Raw genomic sequence first — 20,403 nt, 5'->3', positions numbered from 1 at the left:
GTGGAGTGGGTGAATAAGGGAGATGTTGGATCTGGAAGCAGAATGGAGTGATGGAGGGATGTCTGGCAATGGGAGTGAGGAAAAAGAGTGGAAGAAATGCTGGCCATGGGGGAAAGTGCAGGAGAGAAGAGAGAGGGAGATGTCAGGCTATGAGGGTGGGGAGGGAAGGAAGAGGTAGCATGTTGGGCAATAAGGGTGGAGGAAGGAAGACGCTGAGAATGGTAGAATCCTGAGGGGGAGGAGAAAGTGGCAAGGAAACAGATGAGAGAATAGATATTACAAAGGGTAGAAATGTGATAATAGAGGGTACGTTGAAGATGAAAGGGAATGGAGGGTTGAGGAAGGAATGAGACGAGGAATGGGAGAAAAGATGGAAATTTGATAGGTAGCTGAAAAGTGAACAAAAGGCAGAAAAGAGCTAAAAAAGGAATGATCAATATGTCAAAGGCAGGTGTAGTGAGGGAATAGATAGGAGAAAGGAGAAAAGACAAATGGATAGCAGCTGCTTGAAGGAGAATTAGCAGATGACAGGAAAGCAGAAAAGAGAAGGTAGAAGCAACATGATGGAAAAATAAAACCATCCAGACAACAAAGGTAGAAGAAAAACATTTTATTTTAAATGTTTTAAATGGGATATGAATAATAATTAGCAAAAATATTGTTTAAATTTTGACAAACTTGCTAATTTTGTACACAGAATTTTGAAAATTTTTTACGCAGAATTACACCAGGAGTAAAATTGTATCACAGTCTTATCTAACATTTAAAAAACAAACAAACAAACAACTCTTTTGCCACTTGTTAGTGCTATATTTATCCTTTACATGTACCTAAGGTTACCATATTTGTGAAGACAAAAAAAGAGGACACATGATCTTTACCACACTTCATCCATTTCCTTGTTCCCCTTCCCATCCTCTGACCCTTTTAGTGTTGCCGTCGGCCTGCCTAGGAAGCCACCTCTCTGCAGCAATTTCCTGTTCCCACGTAACTGGGACCTGCAGAGAGGTGGCATCCAGAGCCGCAGGCTCATTTCATTGCTGCTGCTGCTGCTGCTGCTGCTGCTGGCTGCCTTAAGACTAAATTACAGCAGTAAGGCTTGGGGAGGAAGTAAGTGGGAGAGTTGGGAGAGCTGCAAAACTCAGACAGACTCCCCCATTTTTAAAAAACCATGCGGGCACCCAGATAGACTTCTAAAAAGAGCACAGGTCCAGGTTTTCCTGGATCTCTGGTAACCCTACATGAGACACTAAGATGTCGGCTCAGAATTTTGGTAACGATCATAACCTCAGTACTGAGTTGCTGAGGATTGTAAAAATAGGCAAAGCCTTCAAAATCTTCATCAATGAAATACTGAACAACTTAGACCATAAAGTGAAATCTTACTAGTGTGAACTGCTTACAAAATATTCTGAGAACTTTTATTCCTAGTATTGCTGGTTTGCATTAGAGAATGACACGGGGAAAAAATCTGTCCCCGTCACCGCCCCGTCCCCGGCCCACCATCCTCTGCACCGCCCCGTCACCGCCATTCCATTCACCGCCCCGTCACCGTCACTGCCATCCCTTTCACCGCCCCGTCACCGCCACTGCCATCCCATTCACCGCCCCGTCACCGTCCCCGCAGCATCCATATAAGCCTTAGTACTCTAATATTTAGCGTATTCCATTCTTATAAATCAAAGTTCCTGCTGCTGAACTAGAGAAAGAGATGTTCAGCTGGCAGGGCTTTGTTTATAAATTTTTATTAACACAACTAATATACCACCATAATGTTTCCGACAGAGGACAAGTATGCAATAAATGCATTTTGCTGTTTCAATGCCAGTGCTCAGCAGAACAACAGACAGCAATTCACCTTATGTAGTACTTTTTTAATATATAAAAATAGGCAAAATTAGTTGCTGTTTTATCATTATATTTTCTTGCCATTATAGTATTCTTCATTGATCATTTTTCTTTTTAAATTCAAAACAAATTCAACCTATCTTGTGTCCCAGCATGAATTCATGTTTCACTCAATTGGCTGTTTCAAGGGAATTAACCCTCCAACTTCCATTTGCAAAAATACCCAATGTTGTTCCTTCTATGAGCAATATTTAAATTATGAGGAACAACATTGGGTATTTTTGCTGAATTGTGTGACACCATTTGGGCTGAACATGAAGATTGAAAATGCCTGGTTAGCCCTGGACAGATGATTTGAACAGCCAGGAGCCTGTCCTGGCCATTTAAATCATTTTGAATATCTAGTCCAATGATAACAGAATTAGGGTGATTATAGAAACATAGAACTTTGTTGATCACTAAAAACAGTGGAGACTAAGGGTTTATCAAGCTCAGCATCCTGTCTTTGACACTGGCCAGTCTTGGTCTTTGGAACTGCCCATTGTGTCAGAAGCAATAGGGATTAAGTGACTTGCCCAGGGTCACAAGGAGTGTAGTGTAGCTCTAACCACTGGATTTAGAAGTTGGCTTCTTTTGGGATCTTTAACTCATCATCGCTAGGACTCGAATCTGAGTCCGTGGCACCTAACATAGAATGGAATTAGTATGGCAAAGTAATGAAGAATGGTCCAGCAGCTCCCACCCTCCCTCCACCTCACCTTATATTCGTTCCGAGTTTGCCGGCTTCCTTTTTCCCTAGCCGCACGCGTTCAAAAAGCCGTGCATTCAGCCAGCTCCCTCCCTCCACCTCACCTTAAATTTCGAGTTTTCCGGCTTCCTTTTTTCCGAGCCGCACGTGTTCAAAAATCCGTGCACGCGCGGCTGCGCGAGGCAATCAAACTTCTCCTCTCCTGCAACTTCCTGTTTCCGGTTGCGTCAGAGGAGAAGATTGATTGACTCGCGCAGCCGCGCGTGCACGGATTTTTTAACACGTGCGGCTCGGAAAAAAGGAAGCCGGAAAACTCGAAATTTAAGGTGAGGTGGAGGGAGGGAGCTGGCTAAATGCTACGGGCGGGCGGGCGGTGGCTGCGGGGACCGCGCGATCCTTGATACCTCACTGCGGAGACAAGACCATTCACCGCCCCGCGGGCGGTGAATGGCCTTGTCCCCGTCGCCGCAGCGACTGCTAGTTTTCTTCCCCGTTTTCGGCGGGTGACCCGCGGCTAAAATGCGGTGGCCGCGGGTAAACCGCCACCGTGTCATTCTCTAGTTTGCATCCTTTCCTAAAAAAAAAAAGGAAATCAAGAGCTTAGCTTGTTAAAATTTTCTAGTTTCTGTTTTGTTTAGTGATTTCATAAATAAAAGCATAGATTCATTTTTTTAAGGTTTCTACTGCTGGTCAGATTGACACATCTCTGGCTTTGTCCATATGGATCCATAATTCTACCACAGGACTACAGGTCCATCTAAGCCAAGTTGTACAAGTTCAGTCCTTGAGAGCTGCAAACAGGCAAGTTTTTCCAGGTTGTCCCTAATGAATATACATGAGAAAGATTTGCATGCCCACTACATCCACTGTATATAGATCTCTCTCATGCATATTCATTCGGGAAATTCTGAAAACCTGATCTGCTTACAGCCCTGAAGGACTGAACTTGAACAAGCCTGATATATGCAATGGATTAAAGTTAGGATGAATCAGCCTAACCAGAAGAAGCATAGGCAGTTGGTCAACCCAGCTGTTGCTCAGCCTGGAGAGTAGCTGAAGCTGCAATAAACATAATCAAGAATGGAAAAGTGATTAGTCACCTTCTGTTGTGGGGACAGCACTGGAAGATATTTCTGATCTTGTCACATAAGTTTAGTTCATCTGCTGCAGTGGTCTTTTCTCCCAGCCCTCACAAGCTGCCAATGGGTCAGGATTTCAGAATGCTCCTAATGAATATGCATGAGAGAGCTTTGCATGCCTACTACCTCCATTCAGGGCCGGATTTTCCTATAGGCTAACTAGGCTTCAGCCTAGGGCCTCATGATCAAGAGGGGCCTACATTCAAATTGTTAGCAAAATTAAAATTACACTATTCTAAAAACAGTGAACACTAAAACACTGAACCGAAAATAAGGAGAAATTCTACACATATGACTAATAAACAAACATAAAAATGTATTGGTTAAGATCAACGCGTTCGGCTCATTGGGTCTCTTCCTTTGTATATACTAGATTGCACCAAAGTATAGTTCATATGTTCATTGATTACTATGGCAAATATTGACATGCCTTATGCTACTAAGCTCTGGTTTGTTCTTGCATAAATAAAGTGCAGATTGGTATAGATTGGAACAGACAAACGAACAGACCTATTGATATCCCGACGTTCGGTTATATTCGTGTTGCTTCGATAATATGAAACATATGATAATGTTATTAGAAAAGATTCTTATTTTAGGATTGCATAAACGATCATTTGATTCTCGCCTTTTGAGTTCAGTAGGTTCAATACTTTAGTGAAGTGTTTGTAGACTATTGAAAAAAATTTTTGTGACAATATCTTCATTTCGTGGAATTCTAAGTAAGTTCTTAACATATGTTTTAATTTGCATATTTTAAAAATGTATATTACGTGCTTTATTTTATATTTTCATGATTCTATCATAAATAATATAATCCTAGAGCGCGCATGCGCTGTTGAAATATCGTGAGTCCTGGTGGCATGAGGTATGCTTCTGTGTCACTCCTCACGGCGCCTGCGCCAGCGACTCATCAAAATTCAGCCGGGGGTGAAAATGGGAGGTGAAAGGGCCTCATAAGTGGAATAGCCTAGGGCCTCTTTTCATCTGGATTGCCAGCTGGAGGGTGCCCAATCCCTCCTGCCAGAACACCCCCCACCCCCCTGAGGATCACCGGCTGGGGGGTGCCCAATACCTCCTGCCAGAATACCCCCCACCCCCCTGAAGATCACCGGCTGGAGGGTGCCCAATCCCTCCTGCCAGAACACCCCCCACCCCCTTGAGTATTGCCAGCTTGGGGGTGCCCAATCCCTCCTGCCAGAACACCCCCCACGCCCCTGAGTATTGCCATCTTGGGGGTGCCCAATCCCTCCTGCCAGAACACCCTCCACCCCCCTGAGTATCGCCGGCTGGGGGGTGCCCAATCCCTCCTGCCAGAACACCCCCCACGCCCCTGAGTATTGCCATCTTGGGGGTGCCCAATCCCTCCTGCCAGAACACCCTCCACCCCCCTGAGTATCGCCGGCTGGGGGGTGCCCAATCCCTCCTGCCAGAATACCCTCCACCCCCCTGAAGATTACCGGCTGGAGGGTGCCCAATCCTTCCTACTGGAACACCTCCACCCCCACTTGAAGATCGCCGGCAGAAGGGTGCCTAATCCCTCCTGCTGGAAACCCCCACCTCCCACCGTAGATATCCCAATGACCCCTCACGTGCGGACCCCCCCATCCCTCCCCAGAAACCCCCACTAACCTTTATTGATGGCCCGATGGATCTTCCTACCAGCCAGCTGGCAGGCCCGCCTCCATCAAAATGCCCCTTCACGGCCAATAATTGATTGTTACAGCCCAATTATTGGTGCTAATTGGCTTGTTATTTAATTAAATCATACATGTGCCCAAATTTGTATGCAGATTTTATGGTGCCATCTATAGAATTTGGGGGATAATTTACAGTATTCTATAAGTTATGTGTACATGTGAATGCTGTCCATGCTCTACCCAAAATCCGCACAAGTGTGTGCCTACATGGAAAATACACAGTACATCAAATATGTGCATATTTATGGAATAGACACTGAATATTTTTGGTAGCACTAAGGCCCAAATTCTGTAACCAGCACCTAAAGTTAGGCACCTATTTCAGAGGCGCCCAACTAGATAGGCGCCTATCTAAATTGAATAACCAGCTCAATTAAGCTTTTTAAACAGCACTGATTGAAACATGGGCGCCTATCAAGAGAGTGCGATTCTGTAACAAGGCGCCTCTAAAAATTTAGGTGGCCTTTAAAAAAAAATAGGCGCTACGGGCGTGGCTACATGTTAGGCGCCTTGTTGCAGAATCACTGCTCTTAAGCGTGCTTAAGCGCTCAACTAGGCGCCTAACTTTTAGTTGTGCCTAGAGCTGGCCTATTTCTTGGGCGCCTCCAAAATAGGTTCCGCTCAGCGTGATTCATTAAAGAGCACCCAATTCTAAATGAATCGCGTTGAACAGTGCCTAATTAGGCGCCTGACTTTTGGGCGCTTTTTATAGAATTTGCCCTTACATTTCTAAACAAATAAACCACTGTACAACCTTATATCATTAGCATTTAATATTTGTACTATTAATTGGATCTTCGGCAGTGTATCCAATTGGTCATACTATTGGTCTAGTGCAAAATCTCCCAAGTGTGGTAGCTTGACCAAGGATGCACTGCCAAAGATCCAATTAATAGTACAAATATTAAATGCTAATGATATAAGGTTGTACAGTGGTTTATTGATGTATGGAATAGTGCATAGACTGAATTTTATTTGCCTGCATATGAAAATAAATGTATAGATCACCTCCATTTTACCAAACCTTTCTACAGTATCTAGAAGACTTTACGTGACCTAAATGGTGGAAATTTTGAGAGAAATACTGTCAACAAAAATGTGTACTGCGCTTCCTCCATTAAGTTTCATGTGATTTGAAAAGAACTGAATGGCTCTGCTTGACTCATTGGAACGTTTCTTGACCGTCTGTCAATGTGCTTCCTGTCAGGATCTGTCACTGTGAGGGAGATGACGAAAACCCCCTCATCACACCATGTCGTTGCACTGGGACCTTGCGCTTTGTGCATCAAGCCTGTCTCCATCAGTGGATAAAGAGTTCAGACACGCGCTGCTGTGAACTCTGCAAGTACGACTTTATAATGGAAACCAAGATCAAGCCTCTTCGAAAGGTATGTTATGGGTAATTCGGTTACATCCATGGGTTGGACCGATTTTGCAGTTTGAACACCTGCAGCTGTTATATACGATGTTATTGTTCAGAGAACTGTGACAAAGAGAAAACAGAAATGGGGATTAACATCGCAGAGAGAAGGGTCGTTCAGTCTGACAATTTCTTTTAACTACGGCAGTATTGTAGACGCTAGTTAAGCTTGGCTATGCCATCGCATCTCCACCACTTAGGATCATCAGAGCTAGTCCTATTCTTTCTTGAATTCGATTCCTGGTGGTTTAGCAATCAGCTTTATGGGGACAATTATACTTCAGCATCCTTTCCTTGCGGTGTGTCTAATTCTCCCCATTTCCAATTTCAGATCTACTGAAAAGCATTGCTTCTCTTGTGTGATAGAGAGATATAATTGTTGCTATTATATCTCATCTTTATCTCTTTTTCTGTAGTGCTATTGGCAGAGAATAAAGTCTTGCTTCATAGGGCTTATGGGTCAGACTTTGTACAATTGTGTAAACCTCCTCTAAATTGCTTCTTTTCTTTCTCCCTCTCTCGATTTTTGGACTTAAAAGACTCAGGAACTGGACATAATGCTTACATGAAGTTTCACCAATAATTACCACCTCTATTTTCTAGTTAAACTTCCCCTTATGCGCTGTAACATTTTACTGACTCCCCATCTGCCTTGTCCCCATCGGCCTTAAAAGGTTGCATGTGTATTTGAAGTGCTGAATGCTGCTTAGATGGTGACTCTAGCTGTGACAAACTTAGGCCCTCTTTTACTAAGGTGCGCTAACCGATTAGCGCGTGCTAATCGATTTAGCGAGCGCTAAACGCTAACGTGTGCATGTTAGTCTATGGACGCGTTAGCATTTAGCGTGCGCTAATTCGATTAGCGCACGCTAATCAGTTAGCACACCTTAGTAAAAGAGGGGGTAAGGCCGGTACTGGGCAGACTTGCATGCATATGGCAGTTCAGCTTAGGTTTGGCTGGGGAGGGCTTCAACAGAAACTAGCAATTTGGAACGTGAGAACTGTACTGGGAAGACTTTTAGGGATCTGTATCCTGCAGGTGGCTTCAATGGCAACTCCAGTACTGGGTGGACCTCTACAGTCTATATCAGTGGTCTTAAATTCGCGGCCCGGGGGGGCCACATGCAGCCCGCCAGGTACTATTTTGAGGCCCTCGCTATGTTTATCATAATTACAAAAGTAAAATAAAACAGTTTCTTGATCATATGTCTCTTTAGCTTTAAATTACAATATTATTATTAAGACTTAGCCAAAAGGAAAGATTTATAAACTATAAAGAGTTTTACCTCATGCAAAATTGTCATTTCTTTAATAAGACATTAACTATTTTTTCTGAGGCCCTCCAAGTACCTACAAATCCCAAAATGTGGCCCTGCAAAGGGTTTGAGTTTGAGACCACTGGTCTATATCCCAGAAATGTCAAAGAAAGACAGTTTAATCATGGGCAGATTAAATGGGCCATTCAGGTCTATATCTGCTATCATTTCCTATGTTGCTATGCTAGGGTATGACACCTGGGGCCCATTGTTTTTTGACACCCCCTGCCATCATTTTTGATACCCCCCAAATGAAAAAAAATATTTTATTAATGTTCCTCCTAGGTGCCAGCCATGTGTTTTTATTTTATATGTATTTATATTTTATGTATTTATATTTATATTTTATGTGTATTTATTTTGCATTTATAGAAATAAAGGTTTGTTTGTCCCAAGATTGACGTGTTCTATCCCACTCCTCACAAGGATGATCTTTGGAACACCAGAAATACCAAATTATAAGCACTCTACTGTTCTTTAATTCAATTATATTTTGAAAGGAAACTCTGGAATGAGGGGGCATAGGATGAAGATGAAAGGGAATAGACTCAGGCATAATACGTATAGGGATATACTTCTTTATGCAAAGGGGGGTGGATGCATGGAGTCGAGATGTTGGAAAGGAGGACTATATCTGACCACGAAAGCATAGGACAGATGTATAGGACTTCTGAAAGAGAAAAAGCCAGGCGAGGGCTGAGGGAGGCGATTGAGAGTCTCAGCACAGCGTGGTGAGCAGGGCAAGGCAAGGCGAGCGGCAAAAGCCTTAAATTTTACCTCGGGGAAGCGGCGAGAGTAGCTCCGCCCACCCCCAACGTATCAGCAGTAGGCGCCCGGGCCCCTCCATAAAAGGAGGCGAGCCGACGGTTCTCCACTGCTGCGGAAGCCAGGCGAGGGCTGAGGGAGGCGATTGAGAGTCTCAGCACAGCGTGGTGAGCAGGGCAAGGCAAGGCGAGCGGCAAAAGCCTTAAATTTTACCTCGGGGAAGCGGCGAGAGTAGCTCCGCCCACCCCCAACGCATCAGCAGTAGGCGCCCGGGCCCCTCCATAAAAGGAGGCGGGCCAACGGCGCGCGGCGAAGGCGAGCGGCAAAAGAGCGCCTTTGCGAAGGGCCTCAAGAAGGGCCTCTAAACAGAGCCCTTCCACTTTTAACCAGATACACTCCTCTCTTCTCTCACACGAAAGCAGATACTCTCCTTTATCACACTCAAGCAAGCACTCAGGCAAACACACTCTTCTCTTTCCTCTTCTCACATTCAGACACTGTCTTAATCTCAGACACACTCCCAACTTTTATCCTTTAAATTTCTATTTTTAACATTAAAGCTTTCACACTTGGAAATGGCAGGAAGAACACGGAGCGCCAAGACTACTATCAAGTTCAACACTCCAGTATCTGGAGAGACCCGGGGGATGGCCAAGGACTCTACACAGAAGGAAGAAAGTGCCACTGAGCGGAGGACAGATGTCTCAGTGCTGACCGAGGCCATCCCCCTCCCACGGTACGCTACAGTCTCTACGCAGACAGAGGAGATGAGACAGGTAGAAGTAGACGAGGACATTATGCAGGAACTGCGGAGCCTCAGGGAGGAGATGAAACGCTTGAGGTGCATCAGGGAGGATGAGGCCTTCATCTACGATGCCATCCAGGAACTGTCTCACATCACAGAACGAACCCACGACAAGTCCATCCTTAGCACTCCCAAACCTACAGCTCTAAATTCTATGATTGGAATACAGGAAATGATTGGAGATGCCGGTCCCTGGCAGCTGGTAACCTCCTCTACTGGCAAGCGAAGAAACACCCCCCCCCCCACATTCTCACTTTCTTCTTCTTTTTCTCTCAAACAGGACAGTTCTACACCAACCCCACAACTCTCCCTGAAGAACAGATTTCGTGTCCTTCAAGAAGGAACTGTCGAGGATGAAACAGAAGGGGCTCAGGAGGATTCCAAACACAGAACATCGGCTATAATAATCGCTGATCAACCCCCTAGGAAGGAGCGTAGAGTGGTGGTCATCGGGGACTCCATGCTAAGAGGCACCGAAGGGCCAATTTGCAGATCAGATTTGCAATCAAGGGAGGTCTGCTGTCTCCCTGGAGCCAGGATCAGGGACATCACTACCAGTCTAGACAAACTTCTGAAACCTACTGACCATTTCCCTATGTTTCTTATTCATGTAGGTACCAACGATACTGCCAGGAGCACATCAGACAGCATCCCTAAAGACTTTGAAGCCCTGGGAAAGAAGCTGAAGCAGACAGGAGCACAGGTAGTCTTCTCGTCAATTCTCCCAGTAAGAGGCAAAGGCAGAGACAGGGAAGAACGAATCCATTGGACCAACGAGTGGCTTCGCGAATGGTGTTTGGAGATGAACTTTGGATTCCTAGACCACGGAGAGGCGCTACAAGGACTACAGGGATCTGATGGACTACACCTGACCAAGAAATGCAAGAAAGTATTTGGACATCGACTAGCACGCCTACTTCAGAAGGCTTTAAACTAGGTAAGTTGGGGGAGGGTACATACACACATTCCAAAACAACAAGGATCTACCCTGGGGAAGCAAGTAGCACCCACACTTCTGAGCCTAAGGTAAATACCCATAGTATACACAAAAAAATAGGAACCATACTAACAGGGACAGGCATCTCTTCACAAGTTTGGAGAGCTATGTATGTTAACGCACACAGCTTGGGCAACAAAATCCTGGAACTAGAAACAGAGATAAGGAATGCTAACCTTGACGTAGTAGCGATATCCGAGACCTGGTTCACAGACTCGCATGGGTGGGATATGGTTATACCAGGCTACAATCTACTTCGTCGGGACAGAGAGGGCAAGTTAGGAGGGGGGGTAGCACTATACACTAAGGATAATATCATAACCACCAGAATCACAGTAAGCAAACGCCGGAGAAACAAAAGACCACAATGGTTCAACAAGGAAATTTCGGAACTCATTAAAAAGAAAAAAGAAGCATTTATCACCTACAAACATCTTGGGAAGAGGGAGGCAAAAGAAGACTATCTGGTCAGATCTAAAGCTGTCAAAAAAGCAGTCAGAGAGGCTAAGCTCCAAACAGAAGAAGATCTAGCACGGAACATTAAAAAAGGGGATAAATCCTTCTTCAGGTACATTAGCGACAGGAAGAGAAACAAAGATGGGATAGAACGCCTCAGGCAATCAGACGGAAACTTTGCAGAATCTGATTCTACCAAGGCAGAACTACTAAACGAATACTTTTGCTCAGTATTCACCTGTGAAGCGCCGGGAGCTGGTCCACAACTACAGACAAAAGACAGCCAAAATGACCTGTTTCAGGATTTCGAGTTTACGCCCAGTAGCGTCTACTACGAACTTTCAAGACTCAAAGTAGACAAAGCCATGGGACCAGACAATCTACACCCCAGGGTGCTCAGAGAGCTGTGTGAAGTTCTGGCCGAACCACTATCCGTGCTCTTCAATATTTCCATGCGCACGGGAAGAGTACCCCTGGACTGGAAAACGGCTAATGTAATTCCACTCCACCAAAAGGGCTGCAGAACAGAAACAGAAAATTACAGACCGGTGAGTCTCACATCCATAGTGTGCAAACTCATGGAAACACTGATCAAACAGAAACTCGACAAAATTCTAGATGAAGAAAATCTACGTGATCCACACCAACACGGATTTACCAGGGGAAGGTCCTGCCAATCAAATCTGATTGACTTCTTTGACTGGGTGACTAGTCATCTGGATGCCGGGGAGTCCCTGGACTTGATATATTTGGACTTCAGCAAAGCTTTTGATAGCGTCCCACACCGCAGGCAGTTGAACAAACTAAAATCGATGGGATTAGGAGATACACTCACTACATGGGTTAAGGATTGGCTAAGCGGTAGACTTCAAAGGGTGATGGTAAACGGTACCCCCTCCAAAACGTCAGCCGTGACGAGTGGAGTACCACAGGGCTCCGTCTTAGGGCCGATTCTATTCAATTTATTCATAGGAGATATGACCCAAGGGCTCAGAGGAAAAGTATCACTGTTTGCCGACGACACAAAACTATGCAACATAGTAGGTAAAATCAGTGTGCCTGACAGTATGACACAGGACCTACGACAGCTGGAACAGTGGTCGTCAACTTGGCAGTTAAGCTTCAATGCTAAAAAATGTAAAGTGATGCACCTAGGGAAAAAAAATCCACACAGAACTTACACACTAAATGGTGAAACCTTGACCAGGACCATGGTGGAACATGATCTAGGAGTGATCATCAGTGATGATATGAAGGCTGCCAATCAAGTGGAGAAGGCTTCGTCCAAGGCAAGACAAATGATGGGCTGCATCCGTAGGGGTTTTGGCAGCAGAAAACCTGAAGTCATAATGCCGCTGTACAGATCCATGGTAAAACCTCATCTGGAGTATTGTGTTCAATTCTGGAGACCACACTACCGGAAAGATGTGCTGAGAATTGAGTCGGTGCAGCGAATGGCTACCAAGATGGTCATGGGGCTCAGGGATCTCACGTATGAAGAAAGGCTAAAAAAACTGTGGATGTACTCACTGGAGGAACGAAGAGAGAGGGGAGACATGATTGAGACCTTTAAGTATATTACAGGACGTATAGAGGTGAAAAATGATATCTTCTGTCTTACAGGGCCCTCGGTCACCAGAGGGCACTCGCTGAAAGTCAAGGGAGGGAAATTTCATGGTGATGCCAGGAAGTACTTCTTCACCAAAAAGGTGGTCGATCATTCGAACGAGCTACCTCAGAAAGTGCTTGAGGCCAACAACGTGTCAGATTTTAAGAGAAAATGGGATATCCACGTGGGATCTCTAGGGGAGTAAAAGTCAGGGAGTGGGTCATTGGTATGGGCAGACTTGATGGGCCGCGGCCCTTTTCTGCCGTCAATTTCTATGTTTCTATGTTTCTCTCTCAATATTCGCGGGGGTTAGGGGCAGAGCCAGCCCGTGAATATTAATAAACTACAAATAATATTCATGCCGGTTCTGACCCACCTCCCACCTTCCTCCGGAATCCCGGACCTTACCTTAAGCCCTCTGAGACTCCCCGGAACCTTACCTGATGGTCTAACGGGCTTTCAGGACAGGAGCAATCTTCCTACGCTCCTGACCCATGCAGATCACTCATAGGAAATGGCTGCCATGAGCTCCCGTCGTAGCCTCGAGAGACTACGGGAGCTCACGGCAGCCATTTCCTATGAGTGATCTGCACGGGGCAGGAGCGTAGGAACATCGCTTCTGCCCTGAAAGTCAGCTAGACCACCAGGTAAGGTTCCGGAGAGTCTCAGAGTGCTTAAAAATAGTCCCAAAAATCGCTTTTATAAAAAATATTGCGAATAACCGAATCCGCGGATACTGAAACAACGTAGTCTCTCGAGACTACGTTGGGAACTCCCTACAGCCATTTCCTCATGGCGATCTGCACGGGGCAGGAGCGTAGGAAGATCGCTCCTGCCCCGAAAGCCCTCTAGACCACCAGGTAAGGCCGGGAAGGCGGCAGGGAAGTGGGGGTGGGTCAGAGCCGGATAATCGCGGTTTTTTGGCATTCGTGGTCCGGCTCTGCCCGTATCCCCCGCGAATGACGAGGGAGAAGTGTAATTCAATCATCAGCACTTAAATAAATGTGATCACTGCACTGGCTGAACATTGATTCCTCAAATTAAGAATAAAGCATGTTTTTGTTGTTATTGTTGTTGTTGTTTTTTGTGGGGGGGGTCTTTTTAAAACCTGGAAAGGTACTCTGCAAAAAAAATAAATATCTTTGTGGTAAGAAGCTATTTTGGCATTATCACCTCACCTATTTTTCCTAAGCATTCTTTTAAAACCACCAAGCTTTAGATATCATATGGCATATCATTAACTTTTGCACTGAGTAATTACTATGTCTCTGAGATATCTTGCAAAGATAATGTGGGTTGCCATGACGGCTGCCACTGGAGTCAATAATTATTATTAATCATTTGTATAACATTTACCAAATGTATGCCCATGCTGCACAGAGACAAAAAAAAACAACCCAAAAACAATCCCAGCTTCCTTGTAGTTTATAATCTGGTTAAGACAGACAGATAAAACACAGAGCTGAAAAAAAGAAAGTGGCTTTGAATTAAGATGGGAAAACCATGACTGTGAAGAACTAAAGCATGTGGGTGGGTATACCAGCAGTCACACAGATTTCTGGAATCTTCAAGCAGCCTGTACTATGTAAACTAAGAATATGAAAGGGCCTTACTGGGCTAGCTTTTGGCAGGTTAGCTTGAAATTACACACATATCTTACAAAATTACCTTGGTTTTATTCATAGATTCTCCATCTTTCTCTCTCTACTCCTCTCTTCCTGACATGCAAATGAGCCTTTTGTTTATGAAGTAAAGTTCCTTTCTGTCACCTGCAGCAGGCAGTCTCTTGGATTTAAGACTGCCTAGCTGCCCTGACTGAAGATTTTCTCTGGTTGCTAGGTAATGACCCTGCACTCTGACATGGGTTTTTTTTGTGTGTGGGTCCCATGGCATTCCCATCGGTGCTAAGAGCTGAGCTCTGCAACCCTCAGTTTAAATGTTTTATGAACCGTTCTTTCAAGGTTCAATAAACCAGATACTGACTGGCCTTTATCAGGTTACAGAGAAAATTGTTGTCTTTTGAGAGCATGATACTGATTATAATCTCTTCACAGCGATATTATCCTTCAGGGCAATAATTTTTCACTGTATCTTTCCAACCATTATATATTTTGAAGGACTGTGGGTATTTAAATCAATTTTTGAATCTGAGAAAATGAATGTACAATCTTTCCAGGGCCAGCCTGGTGGCTCAATGGCATTGTTGATCAGATTTTCTACCTCTAGGATCAGCGTGGAAGAGGAATGCTGCAGGGTCATAGTCTTGCACTATAGTGACACCTATAGGGAAATTCTGTGACTTGGCACCTACACTTACATATTATTTATGCATGTAGGAGTCACCAAAATTGGCCGCTAAATGCATAAGCTTAAACACCCTAGGTGCACCCTAAGTGCTGTAATGTGTAACTGCATGGGGGGCACAGCATGGGTAAGCTATGGCTGTATCTCAAAATGTACATGAATAACATATAGAAAACTATGTTACATACTTTGCATGGTACACTTAGGCATGCTCATTCGTGCCTGCTATTGACCTGGCATAAAAGGCCATGCCTAAATGCAAGCATACCAGTTTGGGTTTATGCTAGTATTTTGAGTCCTTTATATACTCAACAATGTAGTCAACATGTTCATAGGATCAGATCTTCCGACATGACCATGTTTCACTATATCTTCCTTAGGGTCAAGGTTCCTCTGATTATCGAGATTATCTGCAAAAGAAGATCCATAAAAAAAAAATATCCATTTAAAAAATGTTTAAAATGATTCAAGAACATTACATCATAACAGGTTAATTACTATTAGCTCAAGTTCTTACTCTTTCAGCTAGTGTTTCATTAAATTTAAACCTCATCCAGTGGTGACAACTGTCTCCTCATTAGTTTCCCACGTCTGATGCCAGCTAGCCCTATTTCAAACCCGTCATTATGTCGTGGTTATACGTGATTGGAGAAATACTCCTACCCTGCTCAAACAGAAAACATTACTATACTACAGACATCCAATCGATTTCCTCGTTTAAGCTTTCTGGAACTAGGGCATTCAACTGGAATATCCATCGTTGTTCTTTTATAAATGAGGGAATGATTAATACTGTTTACAATTTATAAGTTTCATCCTCATATAGTAGTCTATGGTCGTTGAGTATTCTGTAATGGCATCTTGGTGAACAGATGCCCTTATAGAGTTAGTGCTCAATACATGGCATTTGTGTACCTAAATGGAAGTACCGAGTTATAGAATTGTACCCCCCTCCCCTCCTGTGACTTCATTTGAGGTCTGTAATTGCGGGATTCTAGAAGGAGTCCTGGTGCATGGCCTTTTAACCAAATTTGTTGCTGCAAGAATTAGACTAAAACCCTAACATGCCCAGTAACTTTAAACCTGTCTCTAACCTACCCTTCATCTCCAAGATCCTGGAAAAAACAGTATTAAACCAATTACACTCCTTCATCGACAGAAAAGGAACCCTATCCACCTTCCAATCTGGATTCAGGAAATTCCACAGTACTGAAACCGTCTTTCTCAACATCATTGACGACTGCTGAAAACTCACGGATAAGGGAAATTATGTCCTTCTGGTGCTGCTAAATCTCAACGTGGCATTTGACACTATTGACCATCCTCACCTCATTGAATGGCTCTCTGAAATTGGAATGCTACAATGGTTCACCTCTTTTTTGAATAACAGATCTCAAAACGTTCTGCTCAGTGACGTGCTATCAAAACCGAAACCGATCAAATATGGTGTTCCGCAGGGAGCTCTGCTGTCCCCCCTATTATTGAACTGCACTCCAGGCTACACAGGACTGTTTTGCTTCAGGAAGTATAATATAAAGAGCTGTTAAATGTTAAGCACATGTACATGATGACTGTTATTAATGACTGGTTTTTGGTCCAATGGTTTATGAGGTCTTGCATACTGAAGCTTTTTTCTCCACTGATTGGATGTGATACACGTATGGGCTCTGTTTTTAGATAGATAGATATGTATTTATTTATTCAATTTTCTATACCTTCCTCACAGGGGAGCTCAGAACAGTTTACATGAATTTATTCAGGTACTCAAGCATTTTTCCCTGTCTGACCTAGTGGGCTCACAATCTATCTAATGTACCAGGGGCAATGAGGGAATTAAGTGACTTGCCAGGGTCACAAGGAGCATTCCAACCCCCCTCCGAGACATCCCACGGCAGGAGGGATGCCCAGTCCCTCTTGCTGTAAACCCTCCCCTAAAGATCTTCCGCAGGAAGGATGCTCAGTCCCTCCTGACAGACCTCCCCCTCCCCAAGATCATCGGCAGAAGGGATGCTCAGTCCCTCCTGCTGGAACCTCCCCCAAAGATCATCGGCAGGGGGGATGTCCAGCCCATCCTGCGGACCCCCCCCCAAAGGGCATGCTCCCTGACACCCCCCCCCCCCAAGCCCACTCAGACCCCACAATACCTATTTTTAATTGCCCGGCAGAGGAATGCTTCCTCCCTCCGGCCAACAGGCCCACCTCCACTGAATGCAGGCCTGCCCCTTCCCAGTGAACATAAGAACATAAGAACATAAGCAATGCCTCTGCCGGGTCAGACCCGAGGTCCATCGTGCCCAGCAGTCCGCTCACGCGGCAGCCCAACAGGTCCCGGACCTGTGCAGTAATCCTCTATCTATACCCCTCTATCCCCTTTTCCAACAGGAAATTGTCCAATCCTTTCTTAAACCCCAGTACCGTACTCTGCCCTATTACGTCCTCTGGAAGCGCATTCCAGGTATCCACCACCCGCTGAGTAAAGAAAAACTTCCTAGCATTTGTTTTGAATCTATCCCCTTCCAATTTTTCCGAATGCCCTCTTGTTCTTTTATGTTTTGAAAATTTGAAGAATCTATCTCTCTCTACTTTCTCTATGCCCTTCATGATCTTGTAGGTTTCTATCATGTCTCCTCTGAGTCTCCGCTTTTCCAGGGAGAAGAGCTCCAGCCTCTCCAATCTTTCAGTGTATGAAAGGTTTTCCATGCCCTTAATCATTCGTGTCGCTCTCCTCTGGACCCTCTCAAGTATTGCCATATCCTTCTTAAGGTACGGTGACCAATACTGAACACAGTACTCCAGGTGCGGGCGCACCATTGCCCGATACAACGGCAGGATGACTTCTTTTGTTCTGGTCGTAATACCATTTTTAATAATACCCAACATTCTGTTTGCCTTCTTCGCGGCTGCTGCGCATTGCGCCGTTGACTTCATTGTTGTATCCACCAGTACACCCAAATCTCTTTCAAGGTTACTTTCCTCTAATACTAATCCCCCCATTTGGTAGCTGAACATCGGGTTTTTTCTCCCTATATGCATGACTTTGCATTTCCCTACGTGGGATGCACCGGGAAGGGGCGTAAGGCCCTGATTGGCCCAGGCACTTAAGACCCTTCGTTCAACCGGAACCTTAGACCTCTCAGTGCATTTTGAGATGTGCTGGGAGTGGCCTAAGATTCCGATTGGTCAGCAATCCCTTGTTGTGATCAGCTCTGTGGCAACCCGATTCTCTAACTGGTGGCTGCGACATGGATGCTGGTTAGAGAATCTTTCTGTTAGGCGGGCTTAGACATCAATGCAACTGTATTTAGGACGCTCATGTATAATTCTCAAGAGCCACTTAGGTGGCTCCTGAGACCGGGTGTCCTATACACAATCCAGCCCATAGTGTTTTTGTATGATTTCCATTACCCCAATTTTTGACTGGATAAATGTTACATCAGGGAGTGCTAGATAGGTAAAATTCCTAGATGTAATAAATGACTGCTTCATGGAGCAACTGGTCCAGGAATTGACTATTTACGCCAACTAAAACCTGGTGAAAATGCCCACGCCTAATTTCTGGGTGGATCGGGCATATTCTCTAACAGTGCACAGTAGTAACAAGAGATTGCCCTGTAAGTAGCTTGGGATTAAACTGGCACTTTTCCCTAAACAAAAACATTTTCAACAAAATCTTAAAACAGTCAACATCACCAAGCCCTCGCAGTTGCTCAGGTAATTGGTTTCATAAGTGTGGTCCATGCACGTAGAATATAGATTTCCTATATTCTGTGTAGTGAATTTCACGAAGAGATGGGACCACCAGAGCATTACTGTTCAAGGAACGTAAGTTCCATGTTGGTCAATAAATACAAAGGGAGTCTAACAAAACTGAAGATTTCTTGCCAGCCAATGTTTTAAAAACAAATAGCAACAGTTTATAACAAATACGATACTCAATTGGCAACCAGTGCTTTTCTTTAAGAACAGGAGTGATGTGTTCAAATCTAAAAGTTCCAGTAATTAACCTTACCAAAGAGTTCTGAGCAGCCTGAAAAGATCTCAAATATTTCTTAGGAATACCCATTAGCAAGGAATTACAATAGTGAAAATGTGGAAAAATCAGATTTTGAATAACAAAATGAAAATTAGAACTGGTTAATACTGACTTCAAAGGGCACAAAAGCCTCAGCTTAAAAAACAATTATTTTTTAAACAATATAAGAAACATGCTCTTTCATCTTCAAAGAAGTATCCAAAGTTTTAAGTGCACTTATAAATGAAATCATCACTTTCTTAAATGTACCCAGTATTGGAAAATCATGAACAACATAACTCGATAACAAAATGATCTTTTCCACATTCAATTTGAGACGATCATGCAGCCAATTTCTGATCTTATCTAAACAGAAATTCAAGAAACCTAACATTTCAGTACGACTTGACAAAATCTTAAATACAAACTGAATATTGTCTGCATAAAGACGATGTTCAATTCCCAAAGATTTCAACACTGTGTAAAGCGTCATGAAAAAAATTATAAATAACGTTGCAGAAAGAGAGGAACCCTGAGGAACACCATGTTTCACTAACAAATACTCTGAATAAATTTTCCCATCCGACACACAAAAATAAACGACTGTCCAGAAAAGGATGAAACCAATTGAACGCTGTACCAGTAATCACAGTTTTGTTCAGTCTATGCAATAAAATATCATGATTAACTGTATCAAATATACATGCCTAAAATCATTGAATTGTAACACCGGAGGTTTTTTAGGCCAATGATAGAAGCTAGTAGAGGTGCTGGTATATCTTTCAGATCTCTCTCTCCTATAGCAAAGGGCAGCATTTGCTTCCTACGGCTTCTGAGGCCTTTTTCCTCCACAGTTGATTGCAGTTGGAACACAATTGGAATGTTTATACTGGAGTTTGGATTTATCAAATGCAGGTGATACATCTAAGGACAACAAAACCAAAACTGTCACCTCTACCAAACCCAGTACAACCAGTATCTAACAGAGAGACAAGTAATGATTCTGTATCATGATTGTCCCTGAAGCCAAATTGAAATTTATCCAGAATCAGATTTTCAGTCAGAAATCCAGTTAACTGAAGAAGAACATTTTTCTCGACAATCTTAGCCAAAGAAGGTAGATTGTAGATAGGATGGTAATTGTTCACATTTGACATATCCAGAGCTGGACTCTTTAATAAGCAAGTAACTACTACTTTTATTCATGCTTTGTGGCATACTCATATGTCCCTCTTCAAAGATCTTATTCACAATCTCACAAATCATATTCAAAGTGACATCCTT

General features: G+C 43.9%; 1 protein-coding gene across 1 annotated transcript in view; it reads left to right on the top strand.

Moving 5' to 3' along the window:
- Positions 1-20,403, top strand: part of MARCHF1 (membrane associated ring-CH-type finger 1) — a 248,870-nt gene that overhangs the window by 144,215 nt on the left and 84,252 nt on the right. The window contains exon 5 of the mRNA XM_033941799.1: positions 6,643-6,823. Within this exon, the coding sequence (XP_033797690.1) occupies positions 6,643-6,823 (181 nt within the window). The remainder of the gene's footprint in view (positions 1-6,642; positions 6,824-20,403) is intronic.

The sequence above is a fragment of the Geotrypetes seraphini genome, chromosome 1, assembly GCF_902459505.1.
Source record: "Geotrypetes seraphini chromosome 1, aGeoSer1.1, whole genome shotgun sequence".
Classification (NCBI taxonomy): domain Eukaryota; kingdom Metazoa; phylum Chordata; class Amphibia; order Gymnophiona; family Dermophiidae; genus Geotrypetes; species Geotrypetes seraphini.
The sequence above is the reverse complement of the archived record's forward strand: the minus strand, read 5'-3'. Positions and strand labels throughout refer to the sequence as shown.